This window comes from Drosophila mojavensis, unplaced genomic scaffold (genome assembly GCF_018153725.1).
Source record: "Drosophila mojavensis isolate 15081-1352.22 unplaced genomic scaffold, ASM1815372v1 contig_80, whole genome shotgun sequence".
Lineage (NCBI taxonomy): Eukaryota > Metazoa > Arthropoda > Insecta > Diptera > Drosophilidae > Drosophila > Drosophila mojavensis.
Genome location: NW_025318906.1, coordinates 235294 through 255763, shown reverse-complemented (window position 1 = coordinate 255763; position 20470 = coordinate 235294). Strand labels below are relative to the sequence as shown.

At 44.4% G+C, this 20470-nt stretch overlaps 2 protein-coding genes across 4 annotated transcripts; both read left to right on the top strand.

Annotated features, from left to right (window-relative positions):
* The first annotated feature begins 1025 nt into the window (after nucleotides 1-1025).
* Nucleotides 1026-4413, top strand: LOC6581196 (glutamate transporter polyphemus). 3 transcript variants are annotated; one of them, XM_032730300.2, is made up of 8 exons: nucleotides 1026-1201; nucleotides 1265-1345; nucleotides 1433-1583; nucleotides 1663-2142; nucleotides 2197-2375; nucleotides 2446-2618; nucleotides 2684-2983; nucleotides 3037-4413. In XM_032730300.2, the coding sequence occupies exons 1-7, from the start codon at nucleotides 1143-1145 to the stop codon at nucleotides 2950-2952; spliced, it is 1392 nt and encodes a 463-aa protein (XP_032586191.1). In that variant the 5' UTR covers nucleotides 1026-1142; the 3' UTR covers nucleotides 2953-2983; nucleotides 3037-4413. The 3 variants fall into 3 exon arrangements, with proteins under 3 accessions (XP_032586191.1, XP_032586190.1, XP_015018501.1); XM_032730299.2 differs by having other exon boundaries at nucleotides 2684-4413; XM_015163015.3 differs by lacking the exons at nucleotides 1026-1201; nucleotides 1265-1345 and having other exon boundaries at nucleotides 1492-1583; nucleotides 1650-2142; nucleotides 2684-4413.
* Nucleotides 4414-7920: 3507 nt separating this feature from the next.
* Nucleotides 7921-8611, top strand: LOC6578242 (general odorant-binding protein 56a). The gene is made up of 2 exons (XM_002004122.4): nucleotides 7921-7989; nucleotides 8055-8611. Exons 1-2 carry the CDS (start codon nucleotides 7939-7941, stop codon nucleotides 8493-8495), a joined length of 492 nt encoding a protein of 163 aa, XP_002004158.2. The 5' UTR covers nucleotides 7921-7938; the 3' UTR covers nucleotides 8496-8611.
* Nucleotides 8612-20470: the final 11859 nt, after the last annotated feature.

Sequence of the window (20470 nt, the reverse complement as noted above, 5' to 3'; positions counted from 1 at the left end):
TACTGTTAAGTTCACACAACTAAAAGCGGACGCGGAAGTGCACATTCTGGCATGACAATCGTCCTCCTCTCGGCAACGCCAACTCTCGACATCCTGCATCCTGCAGCTGGAATTGAAATTTGGTAGCTGCAGAGCTGGTTATCTAGATACAAGATACAGTGCAAGCTGCCATTGTGAAACCCTTTAGCTTGTCGCTCAGCCATCAACTACAATTGAGCTAGACGAAAGTCAATCGCTGCTTGAATAAACTTTCTGATTTGCTCTTCTGTGTGCTCCATCAGTTCTTCTCCCAAGTAAGCACTGTACTGTATTGCTAGAAAAGAACAGCAATACTAATGCATCTGAAGGCGTTAACTCAACTATTGACACTGACTGACCCATGTGATTTATAGTTAAGCTGTCCTTAAGTTGGATTGATCCACCACTTCGACTAATCTCTTGAACTTTCTCTTAATGACAGGTGAACGCATTGTATGATAGACTTAGATGTGGTCTCAATCTCTTCCTCTTAGTTTCTCTATATATCTTAGCTTCTTCTTCTCTTCCCTTATATGTCTTATGTGAAAGCAAATCGTTTGAATATGCTCAGTTAGATTGTCTGCCGCACTCATTCTCGCTCTCCCGCTCTCATTTTCCCTCTTCCGCTCTCTCTCTCTCTCTCTCTCCCTATGTCTGTCTTTCTATAATTTGAAAAAGTTCTGCTCTAGCCGGTACGTACTGTACTGTTGCTTTGCAAACTATTGTAAGTTGTGTGCTCTGGCTCTGGCTCTGGCTTCGGCTATGTTACTGCCGCTGCCTTCGCTTCTGCTTTAAATTCTGCCTTTGCCTCTGCCTCTGCCTCTGCCCCTGCCTCTGGCTCTGCCTCTGGCTCTGGCTACGCTGCAGAGTATACAATAATTTGCGCATATTATGGTAATGGCCGTCGCGCATGTGCAGCAGTTGGGTTTTTGATTGTGGAGCTAAGCTCACTGATTAGCTTGAAGTGAATTGAATGTGTGCGGGGCGGTGGGGCTGGGGTTGGGTTCTGAATAGAGACGACACTTTCGACTACAGACTACACTCATTTGAATTTGTTATCAAAATTTGTTATTCACCATTGGTTTAGTTTAACGGGTTTCGTACGGCTCAGACAATTGGCTCCAATGGCCAAACCAGCGCAGCAGGACTCCGAGGTACCCCAGCCGCCGGCCCCGTCCATTCTGTGAGTAGTTGTTGGATTTCGCGAAGAGCTCGGCCATAATTAAATTTTGAAACGTGCCTGCAGCGGATTACCCAACAGCCCGTCCAGATCATCGATTTACATCTACAATCCCTACGAGAAACGCACTGTTGAGGTACCGCTAACGTAAGTGACTTGTCGCGCGGCGTTGCCCGTTATGAATCGAGCATTTAGCAGCTAGCAATGGTGGTGATTCAACTCCTGTCCCCACAGCAACTTCGATGCATTCGTCTCGCTGCTGAAGTGCGTGATTGGCACAGGCATTCTGGCCATGCCGCTGGCCATGCGCTACGCTGGCATCGTGTCCGGCGTGCTGCTCTCCGTGCTGCTAATGGTCCTGCTTACCTACTGCATTCACTTGCTGGTGAGTCTCCGCAGTTGCCTGCCCTGCTGCCCGTGCGCGGTCCAAATCGCAATTATTTGCATTTAGTCTTCCCACACAGATCACTGGCATGACCGAGTGCTGTCGACGCATCCACGTGCCGCAAGTGTCCATGCCGCAGGCCGTGCAGATTGCTTACGAGCTGGGGCCGGCCTGTGTGCATTGCTTTGCCCGTGCGGCCGGCATTTCGACCACCTGTGTTTTGGTTTTTGGCCAGTTTGGCCTCTGCTGCGTTTACATTGTGTTTGTCTCAAAGAACTTTAAGGAAATCGGCGACTTCTACTTCAAGGACTACCACGAGCGCTACTACGTTCTCGGTGTCTGTGTGCTGCAGCTGCCATTCTTTATGATACGTAAACTGAAGTTTTTGGTTCCACTGAACCTCGTCTCGAATATTCTGCTCTATGCCGGATTCTTGTGCATCATGTATTACTTGTTTCAGGGCCTGCCCAGCTTACAGGATCGCGAAATGTTCAAGCCACCCCAGGACTATATGATGTTCTTCGGCATCGCAGCCTTCTCCCTCACAGCCGTCGGCTCAGTGCGTACAACAGAGACTCTTTCCGAATTTACCCTAAATAACATGTACGTCTAGATGCTGGTCGTGGAGGCTAACATGGCGCATCCAGAGAGTTACTTGGGTTTCTTTGGTGTCCTCAATCTAGCCGTGTTCTTCATACTTTGCTCGAATCTATTTTTTGGAATCATGGGCTATTGGCGCTATGGCGAGCAAGTGGAGGCCAGCATTACGCTCAATATTCCACAGAGCGAAGTGTAAGTGGCTGTCCCAGTCCATAGCTATAATATCTACTTTCGTGTTTAACTCCTCCTCTTCTCTTGCAAGTCTCTCACAGTTCATCAAGGTGGCCATCGCCTGTGGCATTTTCTTGAGTTACCCATTGAACGGGTTCGTGTTCATAACGATCGTCTTCAGCGATTACGGCGATAATGCAGTCGAGCACAAGTGCCGCACTACGGCGGAGATCTTAGTGCGCCTCTCGTTCCTCCTCCTAACAGGTAGGTGCAGCAGTCGGACCTTCTCTGTTCACACTTTCTTCTTCCTATATTTTCCCCTCTTACAGGTATCGTGGCTGCTGTGGTGCCCAATCTGGCAGCCTTGACCGAGTTGGAAGGCGCATTTTCCCTCTGCAACTTAAACCTGCTCTGCCCGGCGCTGATCGATATATTTGTGAACTATGAGACGGGCTATGGTCGTCTACGCTGGAAGCTCATACGCGATATTCTCCTAATAATAATCGGCGTTGTCTTCGGCGTTGTGGGCTGCACTGTGGCCATACAGCAGCTGGTGGCTGATCTATCGGCGAAGCCTTCTGGGCATGGCAAAAGCTGACGACGCCAACTCCCTGCCGCTGCATTTAACAGTTAAACCCTTGGCTATCTATTTAAGCAGGTTTTACATTTACATTATTTGCAGCTGTTGTTGTTGCTACTGCTGCTGCTGCTGCTGTTAGTTGTCTGCTAAGCTTTGTTGAGTTTTAATTAATTGCCCGGGCAAGTGTTTTGTCGGCTGTTCTTCATCCCAGCTAAGCCAGCGACCAGGATTTGTGTATATTAGACTACAATTTGCTGCCACTTCAGATTCTCTACGTTTTCCGTAAGTTGCTTTCTGTATGTTTGTAATAGTGGCTAGTTCAAATGAAAGCAATAATAGATGACGATAGTCTAGTAGGTATACTTGTGTGAGTGGACTAGAGTCGTAAGGCAGTTAAACTTAAGTGTAGGGTATTTCAGAGTCGGGCATTCGCACCTTACATATGATATCGATTGCTGGTGGCATTAATTAGGCGCTGCCCCGGCTGCACGTAAGCTGATCAACTGCGCAAATCATTTTAAATGAAACGAGCTGTAATCAAATGCAGTCAGTCAGTCAGTCAGGCAGACAGACGGACAGAAAGACAGCCACAACAATTGCGCCGAGTCCTTTGCGATTCTAAAATTGAATTCCTTGCCTCAGTGGAGCCCAAACACAGAACTTGCTTGCCAAAGTTCGTTGGTAGCTGTTGTGGCCCCAGCACAATAAACTAAAAGACAAATACAAATACAAACACAAATGCGCCGAGACGTCCTGCCGTTCCATTGCCGGCTACCCAGCTACAGCAAATATATACAGCAACTGCAACTGCAACTGCTGACGTCGACGCCGACGCCGACGCCGACGCCGATGCCGATGCCGATGCTGATGGCGATGCCGACGCCGACTGTTGACTGTGGCAGTGTAAATAGCAAAATACAATAAAAAAATAAAAGTAAAAAAAAATAATAAAACAAAAAGAATGCAAGTAGAAAAGGCATGATGCGAAAATAGTAAAGCAGCTCCTCAAGGAACTGCACGACGACGATTGCGACCACTGCAGCAAACACACAGAACACAATTTCCATTCTTCAAATAGGAATACAAAACAACAACAAAATAAACGAACGAATAAAAAGAAGGAAGAAATCTTGCAACTGCCTGCGACAGAGCTCGCGTAGGGGTAGGAGGAAAAAAGAGAGTGAGAGAGGGAGAGGGAGCCCAACAAAGGCCGAGGCTGTTGTCCTCGGGCATGATTTTTGCAGACATGTTGCTTAAAACTTAATTTACAATCGCTTCGCAGTGGCCCTTCTCAGCCAGCCAGAGGAAATCAGCTAAACAAGCGCCAACCAAAATGGGATCCAGCCTAGGCTGACACTGTACGACTCAGCTGCGACCAGGATACCAAAATTTGCTAGCGGCGGCCCGTTACAAATAATTTTCGTATATAATTTCGTGGAGCTTTGCCCACAGAATAAAAAAAAAAAACTGAAATGGCAAGTAGTAGGTTGCTTTTGCCTGGTTGTCAGTACAGCATCATGTTAGTGTCATTATCAAACAATTGCGCGCTGCGAAGTCAGCTAAAGAATGCCACAGTCAGCCAAGCAGCCAGCCAGCCAGTCGGCCAGACAGTCAGACAGACAGCTTGCACTGTCTTTTGCTTCGTTTACGTCACTGGGATCTCTCACATGGCCGTCCGAAAGTTGTCGCGCTGTCGCACATGGCGGCCCGCAAACAATGCGTGCCGCAACTTCATTTTGTGGAGAGTTTTGGAGCTGTTGAACTGTAGAAGCCAGAACCCCGCCAGCATATACTCGTCTACTTGTGACAGCCTTTCGTTTCGCAAATTGAAAAATTCCAATTTTAATGCAATTATTCGACAACAGAATAGGAAAATATTTACACAAATTGCGACATTCGCAGATATCTAAGCTCTCATTGGCTTGATTGCCTTTTAAAATGTTTAGAATTTAAATATGTATGTATGTATGTTTTCTGCAACCCACAGTCAGCTACATAAATAGGAAAAGAGCATAAGCAGACATGTGAGAATAAATGTACTTTTGATCCCGTTAGACAGGCGCTGCAGGCACTGCAGGCAGTGTTGCCTACTCTTCAGCCCGTGTACAAAATATAAATATAGCTAATAATAGCTATAATTGCCACAAGGCTCTACGTCACGTTCGATGTTCTAGCTGCGCTGCGTGTTACGCGGAAAGCTTTCTCCCAAAAAGTAAATTCTGTAAAGCGGAGAGTATTTAATTTCTTTTGTGCTCTAATATAAAACTGTTTATAATTTGGTAAGCATCGTCTTGCAGTTCTATATTTATTTTGCTTTTCTATAAATAAAATATACAAATAAAATATATAAATAAAATATATAAAATATATATAAAATAAATTAAATATTTTTGTTTGAATTACATCTTTGTAATGATTTACGGAGTAGAAGGGTATTTGTGATACGACTCTCGTTTAGTCAGATATTTGTTTTAAATCCAATACTTCCACTTAACAAAGAGAAAAGTACGAGAAAAAAAGTTGGAAAATTCAATGAACAATGACAAAAGTCAGTCTAACACTTATTGCCATGCCTGTAACTCTACGCCCCCTCCCCTTCATTACTACTAAATAAGTATTTATATATGTGGTTACCTCATGCTTTGTCAACCGACTTTGGCACGTTTCATTTTTGCCTTCCAACATTTATTTGCTTGGCTTGCAAGGCCACGTCGACGTTCCGTTGATGTCTGATGCCTGATGCCTGATGCCCGATGCCTGGTGCTGGAGCATGTCATACTTGCTCGTATTTGGCTTGGCCACACATTCTATGGCTGTGTGGGATTTGGCTTTGGTTTCCTTCGTTCTTGATTTCAGTCTCCGACAAGTGAAAGCGCCTAAATGCGGCTGAGGATGTGTTTTGCATGCTGAGGGGATTTTAAATTACACACAACGTTCCAACAATGGTCAAAAATGGTTGGGGAGAAGTAAATTAAATTGAAAGCGCCGCAGAAAATTGTCACAGTACAGAGAAAGAGAGAGAATCTTAGAGTTATTTGAAGTATTTACTTGTTTATTTCTTATTCAATGAAATTTACTTGAGAATTTTCCAAGCAGCAGCAGAAAGAAACTGCCTCGAGTCACATACTTTTTTCCTTTTTTGCTATTTTCCATTTTTTTTTTTTATATATATACATATATATATATATATTTTTTATTTATTTTGTTTTTGACTGGTGAGTGGAGGGGGCTGGACATGTGCAATTTGAATTGTGCAGGCTATCCGGGCTCTCGGGGTCTACTGACATGGAGTAATGCTGGTATGCAAGCTTGAGTCGCTGGATTTGCTCACAGTCATTCATCTTGACGAGTTTGTCTCTGGCATTTGCTTTTGTTTTGCGGCATGCGAATTGTAGATTTTTCAACCAAAATGCTTTGGCATTAAACTATCAGGAGATAATGCAAATACAAAAGGGCGGGCAGAGAAGACTTTACCCAGAATACCCAACAACCGGTCAACAATGTGCCCGAGCATAAGATGGCATTATGCAACAAATATGTGCAGAGTGTAATGGATACAAAACAAGAGACCGGGATGGCGGGCAATCCTGGTACAGGTCCAGGTCCAGTTCCAAGGCTCGTGCCTTGCGGCCAAGCTGGGGAGATCGTTGCGGCTAACACATTTGAATGACTTTGAGCGGTGCAAAACTGTATTGAATTTCAGAGCTTACAAAAACGGTTGCAGTGCCGGGCAGTCGGAAAATCACTTTACTCAATGTGGACTGTGTGGACCGTATGCACTGGTGGCCTGTTAACTTATTTGCATCGCCGAGGGGCAGTGGGAAGGAAGGCACATGCACGTGCATCTTAAAGATATATTTTAGCAAAAACTGCTCGCAATTACCAACTACAGTGGCAGGAACAAAGAGGAAATTAACTGGGCATGCAACTAATTAAGTGTGTGAATTCCAATCAACTCGAGGCAGCTCTTGCAGCTCTGAGTGCTCTCGGTCCTGCCTATCTCTCTCTCGTCATGGGCTGTTTGTTGCCTCGTCTAATGAACAAACTAATTGCAACGGCAACTGCAAAAGTAATCAAAGTGGCAGTCAGTACCAAACCCAAGTCTCGACTCTCGACTCTCAACTCTCGAGTCTCGAGCAAAACGGCAATAATAACAAAACTTTGTTGAAGAATTTTGAGAATGTTGCACAAATATGCGCAAAATGCAAGAAAATATGCTTGGACGGCCCCGCCTCACATACACAAATTCAACTGGGAGGTGCACAGCGCAGGGGGAGAGAGAGACAGAGTCGGAGAAAAACTGAGCTGAAGTGTTGTTGCTGCCGGCTTATATCAATAATTGCCAAAAGCAAATTGGAAAAGTTATGCGCCTGCAGTTAATGCGACCAGCGGAAATAGTCGTAGCCCATAACAGCAGCAGCAGCAGCAGTCAGACTAAGCGGAAGCACCGCAATGCACACACATACATATATAGAGACATACATATTCACATATAATCCGCAGATATGTATATAAATACCTATTATTCTCTTACATAGCAGTCTTTAATTTACCTAATATATATATATATATATATATATATACATATATGCTGTGCAGGCACGATCTGCTTGGCAGTAGGCAATAAGGGTATTCCAGGTGCGTTGCACAGCAACTGCACTCGCAGCAGCTCACGTTTTGTTTTAATTTTTTTGGCAACTTTTTTTGGGAAACTTTGTGAAGCCGCTCTCGAAGTATCGACATTGGCATCAATTTAATTTTGGGTTCCTTCGACTACTTTGCATTATTAAAACTGCGGGCTAAACTTTTCGAGCAGCAAACTTGGAACATTTCTGGCAATGGCAATGAAAGCAAATGTTCGGCTAAGCGGTTTATGCGGCTCATTGAATTGATATTTGCAATTAGATCTAGATCTAATGACATGATAAAACAAATGGCTAAATCTCGACTATATAAACGAGGTTACGCGATTCTGTAGTCATCAGTTCTGATTCAATCTTTACTATGAGTATTTCGTACCTGCTGGTTGCACTTTGTTTCCTTGTCGGCGCTGAGGTTTGTGGGACACTGAATGGCGGCTGAGAGTTGTGCTGAAATGTTTCTGTTCTACTCTTTGCTAGTCTCGATATGCCAAAGTTGAGGCGAATCTTGCAGTGACTGTGATCGAGGATACTCCGCGTCAGTTTAGCGCGGATCAGGTGCGCCTCTGCGCCCAGCAGACGGAGCTGTCCTTGAAGGAGCTGCTGCAGTTTCACACCAACGATGCCACAAATGTCACTGAGGCCACTCAATGCTTCACGCATTGCCTCTACGAGCAGATGGGTCTGATGCACGACGGTGTCTTTGTGGAGCAGGACTTGGTTGGCCATCTGTCGGATGCAATCAATCCCACCTGGTGGCCACAACGCGCCTGTCATTCACTCCGCGGCGCCAACAAGTGCGAAACTGCCCACAAGATTCATCAATGCATTCAGCAGGTCCAGACTGAGAAATTCAACCTGGACAACGGCAAGGCTGAGGCAACTGCGAGCCCAGTTACGGAAACTAATGCTATAAATTGAGCCAGTTTATTGTGGATATGCATAATTATTAACACCTTTATATATTAGCTGGTGCTGGTCAACGTTCTATGCTAAGCCCTTAATACCTGCACATTTTATTAAACCATATGGCGAATACAAAAGGTTGTTTCCAATGATGCATTTTGGCAGCTGCTGTCTTGCCTATCGTCTACTTAAGGGTAAGCTGGCAACTCGACGTGCTCCATGTGACAGTGTGTTGGCTGTTGGCTGCTTGCACTTCGCCTTAATCAAAATCATGATTCGGAGTCAGCAGTTTGCGTTTGGCATCTATTAGGGGGAAGACTGGATAGTTGAAGGCAAAGTTCTAATGCTCTTAACGCTTATGTCTAACCACCCGCTTATTGATGTGCTAAAATGTGTGTGTATATACACATAGATAAGGATCAATGTGAGTGTGTGTGTACGGGTGTGTGGGTGTGTGGGTGTTGGTGGGTGTTGCTGGGATTTGCTGCTACTTCCTGTCGGTCGTCGCCACTGCCAGTGCGCCTCTTATTCAGCCGTATACTGGCAGGCACATCGACAGCCGCCGTACAACTTTTGACATGTCTGCCTTGTAATGCGCTGAAAGTAGTTTTATGTCCAGATTTGGAAAAGGATGTCTTGTGCCAACATTCTATGCTCTCTGTAGTTTCTGTTTGTCTGGGAAACATAATTCTTTTTGTGTGCTGTTTATAAAAGTGCATTTTAAGCGGATGCCGCGATGCTCCGCGTCCTCCACGTCGCACAGTTAATATTCCATTTGGCTGCAAATTTGTGTCACCGTAAATCAAATGAATAATTTAAGTTGTTGGCGGGCTCGTCGATCTGTCGAGCGCGTCAAATGATTCATTTTTTGATTTATATCAGCAACAATTCGAAAAGCCAACAAAAACAATAATATCAAGAGAGCTTTGCTTAATTGCATTAAATGGCATGGAACCGAGCCCATTACACGGACTGAACAGAGCAGTTCCACAGTCGAAGAAAGGGCCCTGCAAAAAAGAAAAAAAAACCTTTTTCGCGTTCAACATCAGCGCACAAAATTCCAATTTATTTTAATTGATTTATTAATGATTGAAATGTTGCATAAATGTAACGATAAATATTTTATTTTCTCTCTATCTCTGTATCTGTTCTGCCTCCATCTCTCTCTCTTTTTCTCCCGTATACACACGCTTCTCATGTTTAATTTGCCATAGGCAAATAATTTCGAAGATAGAAGCAGACAGAGAAATCGTTACATATTCCAATAATACACTTTGTCAAACTGAAAGGAGCCACTTAGCTGCAGCTCCCAGCGTTGGATTAATTCCCTTAGTGATTGGGGGGTCGATTCTCGTTTTGCATTGCATAAATTTGGAAAGTGGCGCTGCAATAGGTCTCAAGATTAGGCATAATTATGCAATTTCCTCTTTAACGCTCAGCCAGACAGACACAAAAGAGTTAAATTCAATAAAATTTACATTTAACCACAAAAACAACTCAAGTTTTACCGGCTGGCAGCAGAAAGAGGAGAAAAACGAGGCACAGAGCTAAGATAAAAGTTGAACAAAGAATGGAGATGGGACAGAGACAGATAAATAGAGGGAGAGAGACGTAGAAACAGAGTGTAAGAATGAGAATGGGAGAGTCTGAAGCTGGGTGCAGATGCAGAGACTTATGTAAATTGAAATTCAAGCGCTCAAAACAACAGCACAAACAACTGAGAAAACAGCAGAAAAACTGACGGTAGTTATAAAGAATTTTCATTCATTTCGAATTACGCTGTATGAGTGTCAAAATGGCGGCGTTTGGCCGTAAGCCATAATTGAAGGCAAGGCTTACGAGGCGACGGGCGACGGAAGACGGACGACGGACGACGGACGACGGGCGACGGGCGACGGGCGACGGACGATAGGCGACGGGCGAGGGGTAAATGAGGTTCGGCAGCGGGAACGGGAAGGGGCCAATTGGCTTTCGTCGCCAGTCAACTGCTGCAGACCAAAATTCAATTTCATGCCGCGTGACACAAAGACAAAGGCAGGCAGTAGCAACAGCCGCGGCGACAACAGACAGATAGACAGACAGACAGTTCACAGTTCGCAGCTCTCAGTTCCCAGGTTCCAGCTCCCAGTTCTCAGCTCTCAGCTCTCGGCTCTCAGCTCCCTGCTCTCAGCCCCTAGCTCCCAGCTTCCAGTTCTCTGTGCCCTACCTCTCTGGCCCCAGTGACTAATTCCAATCCCCTCGCGGTGGGCACAGCTGGGCTAACGACGTCGTCAACTTGGCATTCACAAATGTGCGCACTTCGCTCAAAAGAATTTCAAATTAGCCACTTTTGCTTAACAATTGGCACAGAGCGACAAATTAAAATCGTCAGGGCAAAAGCCCTTCCTCGCAAACGGAAGAGGCTGGCGGATGGGATGATGAGTTCAGGTGGGACTGACACAGTCGGCGACAATTTAAAGTCAAGTGCGGGTATTGAGCAAAAATAATTGCCGCGCGAAATGCACTCGAACTGCAGATAAGTGGAGACGGAGTCGCTTTGCGGGCTCACTTCGATCGGCCATTAGCGCCATTTACTTGAATCAGCGTACTATGAGCTAAGGCTCAATGCACCCACATCCACATCCGCATATATAGAGTCTGAACAGCTGCTTAGCAATGCCCTACGACCAGCTAAGTGGCAAAATTTCAGTGGAAAAGCGAAATCGCAAAAACCAATTGAGAACGCGGTCTAGCCAGCAATAGCAACCACAACAACAACAGTAACAACTACTACAACAACAACAGCGATAGCAACAATTTCTAAATCAAGCCACAGTGTTAACCAAGCCAATGGTCAACTGTGTGGTGTAGGTAAAGCAGCTGACAGCATTCCCAACATGCAAAGGATTTCTCCTCGGTTCAGTGGTGCAAACGATTTGCAGTTGCAGATGCGTAAATATATTGAAATGATAATTGCACTTTAATTACTTTATTTCATAAAGTGCTTGTATTTCATTTTATGCATACATGATTCTATTACCCACTTCCATGATGCATTGTAATAAAAGACCAGAGGTATTTGTTGGTTATTTATAATGCAAGGACCCTTTTATCTAACAACATATGCTATTGATTGACTCTGTAACAGAGTTGTGCATGCATGAATACGTTTCATTTCATTTACAAAATATTTATTAAATATAAATAGTAGTTTATTTGATCGATATGTGATTTCAGATTTAAATGCTCCATCGTCGCTTTGAGGGTGCAATTTAAGACATATTGTTGTAAGAGTCCAGCGGTTTCTGTGAGCCAGACAAACATTTCTTATTTATAACACCATTTCTCTTTCTCATGTTTTTTTTTTTCTTTTTTTTGCTTTTTGCTCTGTCGCCGGCCGAGGAAACTTATGGACCTGCAAGCTATTGCTTGCGAAAAGACCCTCTACCTAGTTTCAGTTGTCGCCTGCTTCGTGTTCCCTGCTTTTGGGCGCAAAAAAAAAAAAAAAAAAAAAAAAAAAATTAAACCGCATCGAATGCGCAGCAAGAGACGGGCAACAAACAGGGCAAAAAGCCAAAGCTGTGGCCGTAGCCAAAGCAAAATCCAGAGATCGATAAGCAAAAGCTGAGAAAAATGTAAATAAAGGCCCTCGATTGGTTAGCAACCGCAAAATCTCATCACGTTGCGCAAATACTGCCGCGTGCTAGGCCGGCGTTCAAGTGTAGATTAAAAAAATGGCCGCAAATAACTTTAGGCGTCGCTCGGAGACGGGCGGACAGGCGGCGGAGGCGCCCCTAAAGTAGGCCAGGCGTGGCAACGTATTCACACTTCAAAATCGATTATGCGGCCACGCCCCTGTCGCCCATGTGCGTGTGAGTGAGTGTGTGCGTGTGCGTGCAACTTTTGCTAAATCACGTACAGCCAATTGCCAATTCCTGATTGCCAATTGAGAATTCGGCGTTTGTGCGCGTGTTTACACGCCTAAAAGTGTGCTAGCAAGCATTTAATTGCGTACTTTTCGGCTAAGCGTGGGACACTACTCGTTCCGACTCTTCCTTAATTAGGCAGCAGCAGTGGCAGTGGCAGCAGCAGCAGTGGCAACGTTTCACGATATTTTTGCCATATCATGGCAGCCAAATGAACTGACAACACGGCGAGCTTCGCACCCATATGGAGCATGAAATTTCAATCATTAGTCATAAGGCACAGCAGGCGACGTGCCAAAGGGCGACAGCCACGAAGACAACAGACGACAGCGGAATTTCTTCATTTACAGGAGCATCCTCGACGTTCCTGTCGTGTCTGGCCGACACTGCTGACAGGACACCCAGCAAAGCGCCGCGTTGCGGTTGCGGTCGCGTTTCTGCGGATAGATTTGCCAACCAACTGGCAGCTGTTGATGTTGCCTTATGCCAACGGCTGCTGCTGCTGTTGCTGCTGTCTCAGTGTGTGTGTTTGTGTGTGTGTGTGCCATGCATATAATTGCAGACATTTGTGGCCAGACCCAACGCCTGCTTATTGTTTTAATTAAGAAATTTTAGCTTGGGGTCTATTAAACTCTTCCACAGTTAAAGCTGCAGCTAAGGCTGAGAATAAGGCTAAGGCTAGAGCTGCAGCTGGCGACCAGTTACAAGACATTAATTTACATGCTGTCAGCTAGCTTTGTGCAGCCTCCTTCCCATCTTATTTCCCCTTCATAGTCGAGCAATAGGTCCAACTCCACTGCAACTCCAACTGCAACTTGCTTCAATTCGTCTTGGTGGCCTCTGCTGGTTAATGAGTTATGTCAAAGGAAAACAATGTTTGTTACTTCATTTATATGCCATTATTATTTCTGTTGTGGTTGTCGTATCCATTCTTTCCTTGTCTCTGTTTCTCTGTCCTTCTCTCCGTCTATTCTTCACTCATTCTCCCTCCCTTGGTTGTATCTTAGTTTTTCTTTCAGCAAAAGCAGCAACAACTATTCTCCTATTATGTTGCTTGTTATTTGCTCTGCTGCATCTCTCCTCCTCTCCTTCAGCTCATGGTGCTGCGTCGTGGTCGTGCTTCTGCTCCTGGTGCTTCTGCTGCTCCTGCTGCTGTTGCTGCTGCTGCTGCTGCTGCTGCCGAAGCAGCTTCAGATTCTTCTATGGCTAGTGGCAGCAACTGCAGTTGTTCGCTGCTCATTGTTGATGGCGAAAGTTTTTGTGCGGTTGCATTGCAGCATGATTATGATTGTATTTCGTCATGTCACTATTATTTGCTATTTTCGCTTCAACTTATGCCCCGCAGCCTTTTCATTTGTGCAGCTTCTTCTTGTGCATTAAATTTAATTTACGCCAAATCAATTTACAATTTAATTCAATGACAGATTCTCTTGTCTTCGCTCTTATTACTTCTATTATTATCTCTTATTATATACATAAATTATGTCTCTTTTTCATATTTTTGCTTTACGTAGCTTCCTCTTTGTGGCATGTGGCCCATTAATGTCGCCAAATTGACAATTGAAATTTGCTTGTAATTAAAACTAATTAGCTGCACAAATATTTGTCTTGCTAATGACTTTGATGGAATGTTATTGTTCACTTCCAAAACAGTTCAGACGCTGACAAGCTAAGCTAATGCTGCAGCTGCAGCTGCTGTTGCTACTGCAGCTAATATTTAATATGTTTGGTTGCCAGAAACAAAGCCAACAAATCAAAATATCTATTAAGCTGACTGTCACGCCTCTTTTTCGCCAGCTCCTACTTAAATTGTGATTAAACTGTCTTACTCTCAGCAGTGGGGCGTGGTGGGGGGGCGTGCCAGCTGCGACATGTTGTGCACAACAAATAAAACCAACAGAAGACAGCCGACAACAACAGTTAATAGCGACAAGCGCAGTTTATCAAATTAACTGCGCTTGCAGGAACACCTTTTCCGTGGCTGGGGTTGGGGCTAGGGTTGGGGATGCGTAGGGGTTCGGTAAGGGGCTCGAGATGTAACGAGTTGTAAATGTGCGTGCGTCTCCCTTTTGTGTGTGGGTACGGGTATGTGTGTGTGTGAGTGCTGTCATCTAATGATAAATTGCAATAAAACACTCGTGATCCAGAAAAATAGAAATAAAAGAGGAGCCCACGAATATGATAAATGGCATTTTGTATTGTGCACTCCGCTCTCCAGAGCTCTCCAAGCTCTTATGGTGCTCGTCGTGGTGGGTCGGCTTTTTGGCACTGGATTTCGCACTTGGCCGCCGCATAACCGCGAGCGTCTTTTGGTAACGGAGTAACAGTTACTCAGTTTCCTGCACGCTTGACTGTTTTCCTGCTCTGGCATGCCCTGGCTGCCCGGCCCTAGCTAGCAGGGCCAGCAGCAGATACTCGCTTTTGTCTGCCTTGACTTTTCTTACAATGGAAACACGTACATTTCTCAAGCGTACGTGATGTCGAGTATTCATCAAGCATATTCGTTTGTTTGGCTGAGGCTAACACACACACGCGCACTCACACTCACACTCACACTCACACTCACACTCACACTCCCACTCCCACTCACACTCACACTCACACGCTCACGGGAGAGAGCGGGATCGTAATGAAAACATTGTCGTAGCAGTTCGTAGACGAACTCAAGTATATATCTGTGTGTCTGTGTGTGTTAGGGATGACTGACTGTCTGTGTAAGAAGTATTTGTTGTTGATTATTATTTTCGGTTTGTGAGCTGCTTCTTCAACTTTTTACAGAACTTGTGCCGCACAGGCACTTTACACGCTCCTTGCAAGTGGACAATTAAAGTTGTTAGAACAGAAACAGAAACAAATTGAATTATTCTAATTTGTTGTTTGGCCTTAATTAGCATTAACTATGTAAATTAGGCGCAAATATGTATGTAATAAGTATATATCAATATATCTATGTTTGGTTGCGAATATCTAATTCATGAAAAGGAACAAAAAATTTTTATCTTATTTGCACTTTGTTTGCTCGGCAGATAGCATCGCATAGAAAACATAACAGAGGGCTCTGCTGTTTGTTAGCTGTATTTTAACTGTTAGTTAGCAGAGTTGCTGGCGTTATACTGTTAGCGCATAGTAAGTGGTATGCTTGCAACTGTTATACGCGCAACAGTTTATAGCGCACTGTTGGAGAGCGAGCCGGCGAGTTTCTCTTATATACTCGCGGCTCTCTTGATTCTCTCTCTCTCTCTCTCTCTCTCTCTCTCACTCTCAGATTTGAGAATAACAAAATGGAGAATTTCGAATTGGCGAATTTCGAAATGGCCAACCACGTTTCTTGTCGTCATGTGGCGTCATTAATCATGCTTAAATATACAGGCCATATCGAAGGCAATTGTGCAATTTGGGCAACAATATTATTTCAATTACACTTGGCGAGCAGCAACAAACGCTTAAGCGCTTCGTTGGCCCGATGCTGCTCGCCGTTGTTCGGCCAACACGTTGGCTTAACTGGCATCGGCGTTGAGCTGCAGGCGCTCAGCAGGCGGTTGACAGTATTTTCTTTCTGTTTTTATTGATGACGTCGGTAGGGTCCAAAAAACGTAACCCACTTACTGTCACAATGTCACGCATTAAATGCACGCAGTGACCGACATGGAAACTGTGTGAGCCCGAACGAGACGAGGGGACAGAGCGTAAGTGTGAGAGATTGTCCGGATTTAAGTGCGAGTGCAAATATGCAGATTGAATTCTTTTGCAAACTAATGCAATTATCTGAGTGTCAGCGTGAATGTGGGTGTGGGTGTGGGTGTGGGCGTGGGCGTGGGTGTGAGTGGGATAGAATATGTGTGTACGAGAGCCTTTGTATCTTTCCGTGTCATTAGCATGCATGCTTGCAGTGCCTCCCTATGGGTGCCACACACATAATTCCAGACTGTTCCGGCTAATGTGTCCTTAATAGCGACATCATCGCTGCTCGCGTTGCTGGCCCTGGCTATGCGAGTTCCAAACGGAATTAAGTGCGCTAAAAACGGAAGCCTGCAAAATAAAAAATTAGCAAAGCTATGTAAAAGTGCAAGGAAATTAACGCTGCCTGTGACGGCTATTTCCACGCCTTTCTCACTCTCACTCTCTTTTTCTCGCCTCCCCTCGCTCTCTCTCACTGTCTCTCTTTATTCCAAAAAGGAGCCCTATGCAATCCCTTTTATCCTTATTTTCTCTGTGTAATATGCAAATGCAGTCCGTTTGAGCCTCACTCTGCGGACCTCTGCCAAAGCTGGCGTGACGGCGCTAAAGACTTGAACTATAATGAAAAAAAAAAACAACTACATAAATAGATGTTTTATTTGATATTTGAACATTTGTTTAAACATTTGCTCGCCACACGCAAAAGCCCGTAAATTGTCGACAGGATCATGAACTTTATAATGTTGTAGGAATATGTTTGATACTTTCATTATCCCGTTAGCAGACTCCAGCCCGTCTTGTGACTGCTACTACATTAAGAAAATAACAAAGAATTACACAAATTTAATGATGAACTTAGTATAACCCATAGTCGGACACTATATTTTAGCAATCTGACTTATTTAGTTTATGCGTGCCCAATTCATTACACATGTATGTGTGTGTCTGCCAGATTTTATGGCACAAATACACACACAGACAGACTGAGACGCACACTGACACACAGAAGCCACAGCTGACTTTAGTGAAATTTACAAGCTGTCAATAATTTATTCGCCGGCAAAACTCTACAGCAAAAGTGCCGTAAATTGGCAGTGGCTGTTTACGTTGTTGTTGTTGTAGTTGTTGCAGCTGCTACTACAAGCAATGTGTTGGCATTTTCTCTGTGTGTGTGTGTGTGTGTGTGTGTGGGGTTTTTCTGTGTGTAGTTAGCGGTAACGGTAATTGTAGCGGCATCAATTTCGCACACATAAATATTCATATGCGGCGCTCTATCACGAGCGGGCGAAGAAGCTTTCCATCTCTCTGTATCCCTCCCTTCCTCGCTCTCTCTCTTTCTAGCAAATAGGCGTGTCCATGGCTGCGGAAACGTTTTTGTACTCTTCTGTGGGGCGCCTAGCACAGGACTTGCGTGTGTTAATTTGACGGCGCAGGATTTATTTAATTTTCGTTTTAGCCAACAACAGACAAAAGGAGGTAGTTCTGAAAATCTCGAGCCTAGGCAACGGCAACAGCAACGTTGCTTGGCTGTATCTTTGTGTCTGTGGCCAATTTATTAAAATTAATTAGCTGCTGTTGCTCTGTTTGCATGTGGTTTGCCAGCCGCAAGTAATATATGCACTTTTGTTTTCTTTCTATGGCGGCACGACTGAAGTTGAGCAGATGTTGGTTTATTAGCCAATATAAGTATGTATGTACATAGCCGGATATTATATTAATAAACATTTATAACAATTTGATATGAATACACACACTCTGAGCAGTAAATGGAAAACCAAAATGTGTTAGTCAATTATGCTGCTAAAATTTGTCTACCTTTTATCAGGATCAAATGGGCTTATCATGCCTGCTAAAACGTAAAACTATTCGAAAGTGTGCGTCGGAGTAACTATTCGTACCAACAATTCGGCCTATGTGTAAAAGATTGGACAGTAGCTGGACTCCGATACCAACTGGCAAGTGACCAGTGACCAGTGTCCTCTAAAACTTGCAACGGCATTTGTTTATGTAATTTGCCAAAAATGTTGTACAAAATGCTCCTCAGCAAAGAGCAAATACAGAGAGTGCCATGTTTGGGGGCACGGAACATGATGAAACCGAGCTAGGGCGGATCGGGGCACAGCCCGACGAGAAGAGGGCACAGGGTGTCCTGGACACAACTTGGCAGCCATATTGTGTTTGCTGCACAAAATTCTTGAAAATAACTACGAAGCAACTACAACAAGCAGGGCGACAAGCAACAGTATCCATATCTGTGTTTGGGTCCATGTCCCAAAAGTAGTAAAGGTCATTTCTGCTTGCCCATTAGCTGTCGCTGGATGTCTGTGTGTGTGTGTCTACATAGCCATGTGGCCAAAACTTCATTGCCCTCATTGGCTGTTCAAAATAATTACAATAGTTTGCTGCAAATATATAAAAACTGGCAGAAAAAGAAGAAGAAGGAAAACACGAACTACGTACAAGGTGCTGTGTTAAATGTGCCACTTTTATGAGCTGTCTGAGAGCCTTTTGTGCTCTAAACAGCTCTCATAATTTTAGTAATGCATTGGAAGGAGTCATTCGGCTTGTTTGATTTTAATTTACTTTGAAGTAATGACAGCACCAGTCCCGGTACAAAAATGTGTCCAGTTCAGGTGGCGCAGTCCTCCAGACGCATTGCTATAATTACAAAAGTTTTTTAATAAATAGACAAAACACACAACAACAAGGAAAGAAAATCAACGCAAAACTTTTGACCAGTCCAACAATGACGAGGAAAAGCTATTTCTGTTGCCATCACCATCACCATCGCCGGAGCCGTAGTCGAAGTCCGCAGCCATTGCTGCGTCGTCAGCATGGGCCGTGACAAGTACTTCAGATGGTTTAAAACGTTGACTTGACATTTGTCGTGGCTGCGAAGGCAAGCAGTCGTCCCCGTAGAGCGGGCTATTGTCAATATGGTCGATCAGCCTAAGTCCGGTTTGCCATTTGCCTGATGAGCTCCCGCCTCGGCCTGCTCCTGAAGCTATTTATGTTTGTCTGCTGTTAATAAAAAGTAATGTCTGTGGAATACTCGCGCCCGCTGCAGCTGTGTTTGCATGTTAAATGGCTGCGCTCTCCGCCTGGGTGTTCCATTTGTCAAACGTCAGTGCTCATGAGCTGTTATTATTATTAGCTGCAATTGCAACGCTGACGAAGCTGACGATGCTGACGACGCTGAGGACGATGGCAATGGCCTGGAATTGCAACGTGCTGCACGCCGCACGCTGCGTGCTGCGTGACGTTGGCCACCTTCTGGCCACTGCTGCTGCTTTGGCTGCTGCTGCTGTTTGCCAGTTGCAACCAGCATAATTGTGTGCTTTTTTGAAAAATAGCACTCCATTTTTTATGCAGCACTTTGCATTTTCTATTACTTCATTAGACGCGGCAAGCGCAAACAAAATGCACTCACTCGCTCTGCTGCAGTCCTGTGTGTGGGTGTGTAGTAGTATCTCTGTGTGTGTGTGACAATCCCTCTTTTGCGCACAAGGAAGCTCTATATTTAGAGCAATTTTTGACAGGGCTGGAAAACATGTTCGATTCGGGCTTAACTTATCTTCAGCTGTTTTAAGAGCCAATGCTAGCTTCAAGAAGAGAATTCTGCTACTGATTTCCTTTACTTGGGAAGCTGTGCCAATTCTGTAGTGTGCGTATGAACAATATTTGGACTCGCAGCCCTGGTTACCCAACTAAGTCATGGCGGGCTCATAAGTACACAATGATTAATGTCAAGCGAGCAAACTGCGGGCACGTATGTAACATATGTATGGATCCGGGGAAGAGTAAAAGAAAGAGGAATGGATGGGAATGGGAATGGAAATGGTATTGAGGTGGCACGAATGCGAATGGAGATGAGAAAAAGTGCAAAGAGCTGTGTGCGGGTAATGTGTACCTTTCGCAATTGAAACTCGTCATTTGCCAGTTAATTTCAAGCGTAAACAATAAAACAAAAAACAAAAAACAAAAAACTGGGTAGCAGCTACAAAGTTTCATTGCGATGAAGCTACAAACTTCTTGTTGTTGTCGTCGCAGCGTTTTAAATTTTCATAATTCATGAGCGCAGCGTCCTCTCGCAGCTATTCCCCCTTCTGCATCGCTCGTGTGGTGGTGCTCCTGACGTTTGTTTGCCCCACACAAAAACCCGCGCTCAACTTTTTTGAACTGAGTGAAATAGCAAAAAATAATACAAAAAAAAAAAAAAAAAAGAACCTTCTAAAAAATGTTGAATCTCTGTTTTGCTCTGCGTTTCTAATGCCGCAAAGAGTTTATAGTTTAGACTGGCTGCGCAGCTCTCGGTGGTTGTACACGTTTGTGTGTTGCTTTGTAGGCGTTACAGTTGCTTCAACGATGAAAGTTAAAGCAAAAACTTTTGTTTTATGGTCTTTTATA

Bases quoted from the DNA above. Each gene is read 5' to 3' on its own strand.
- LOC6578242 (XM_002004122.4), top strand. From the start codon at position 7,939: ATGAGTATTTCGTACCTGCTGGTTGCACTTTGTTTCCTTGTCGGCGCT. The intron at 7,990-8,054 runs GTTTGTGGGACA...ACTCTTTGCTAG, and splicing joins GTTTCCTTGTCGGCGCTGAG to TCTCGATATGCCAAAGTTGA.
- LOC6581196 (XM_032730300.2), top strand. From the start codon at position 1,143: ATGGCCAAACCAGCGCAGCAGGACTCCGAGGTACCCCAGCCGCCGGCC. The intron at 1,346-1,432 runs GTAAGTGACTTG...CTGTCCCCACAG, and splicing joins ACTGTTGAGGTACCGCTAAC to CAACTTCGATGCATTCGTCT. The intron at 2,143-2,196 runs GTGCGTACAACA...ATGTACGTCTAG, and splicing joins CCCTCACAGCCGTCGGCTCA to ATGCTGGTCGTGGAGGCTAA.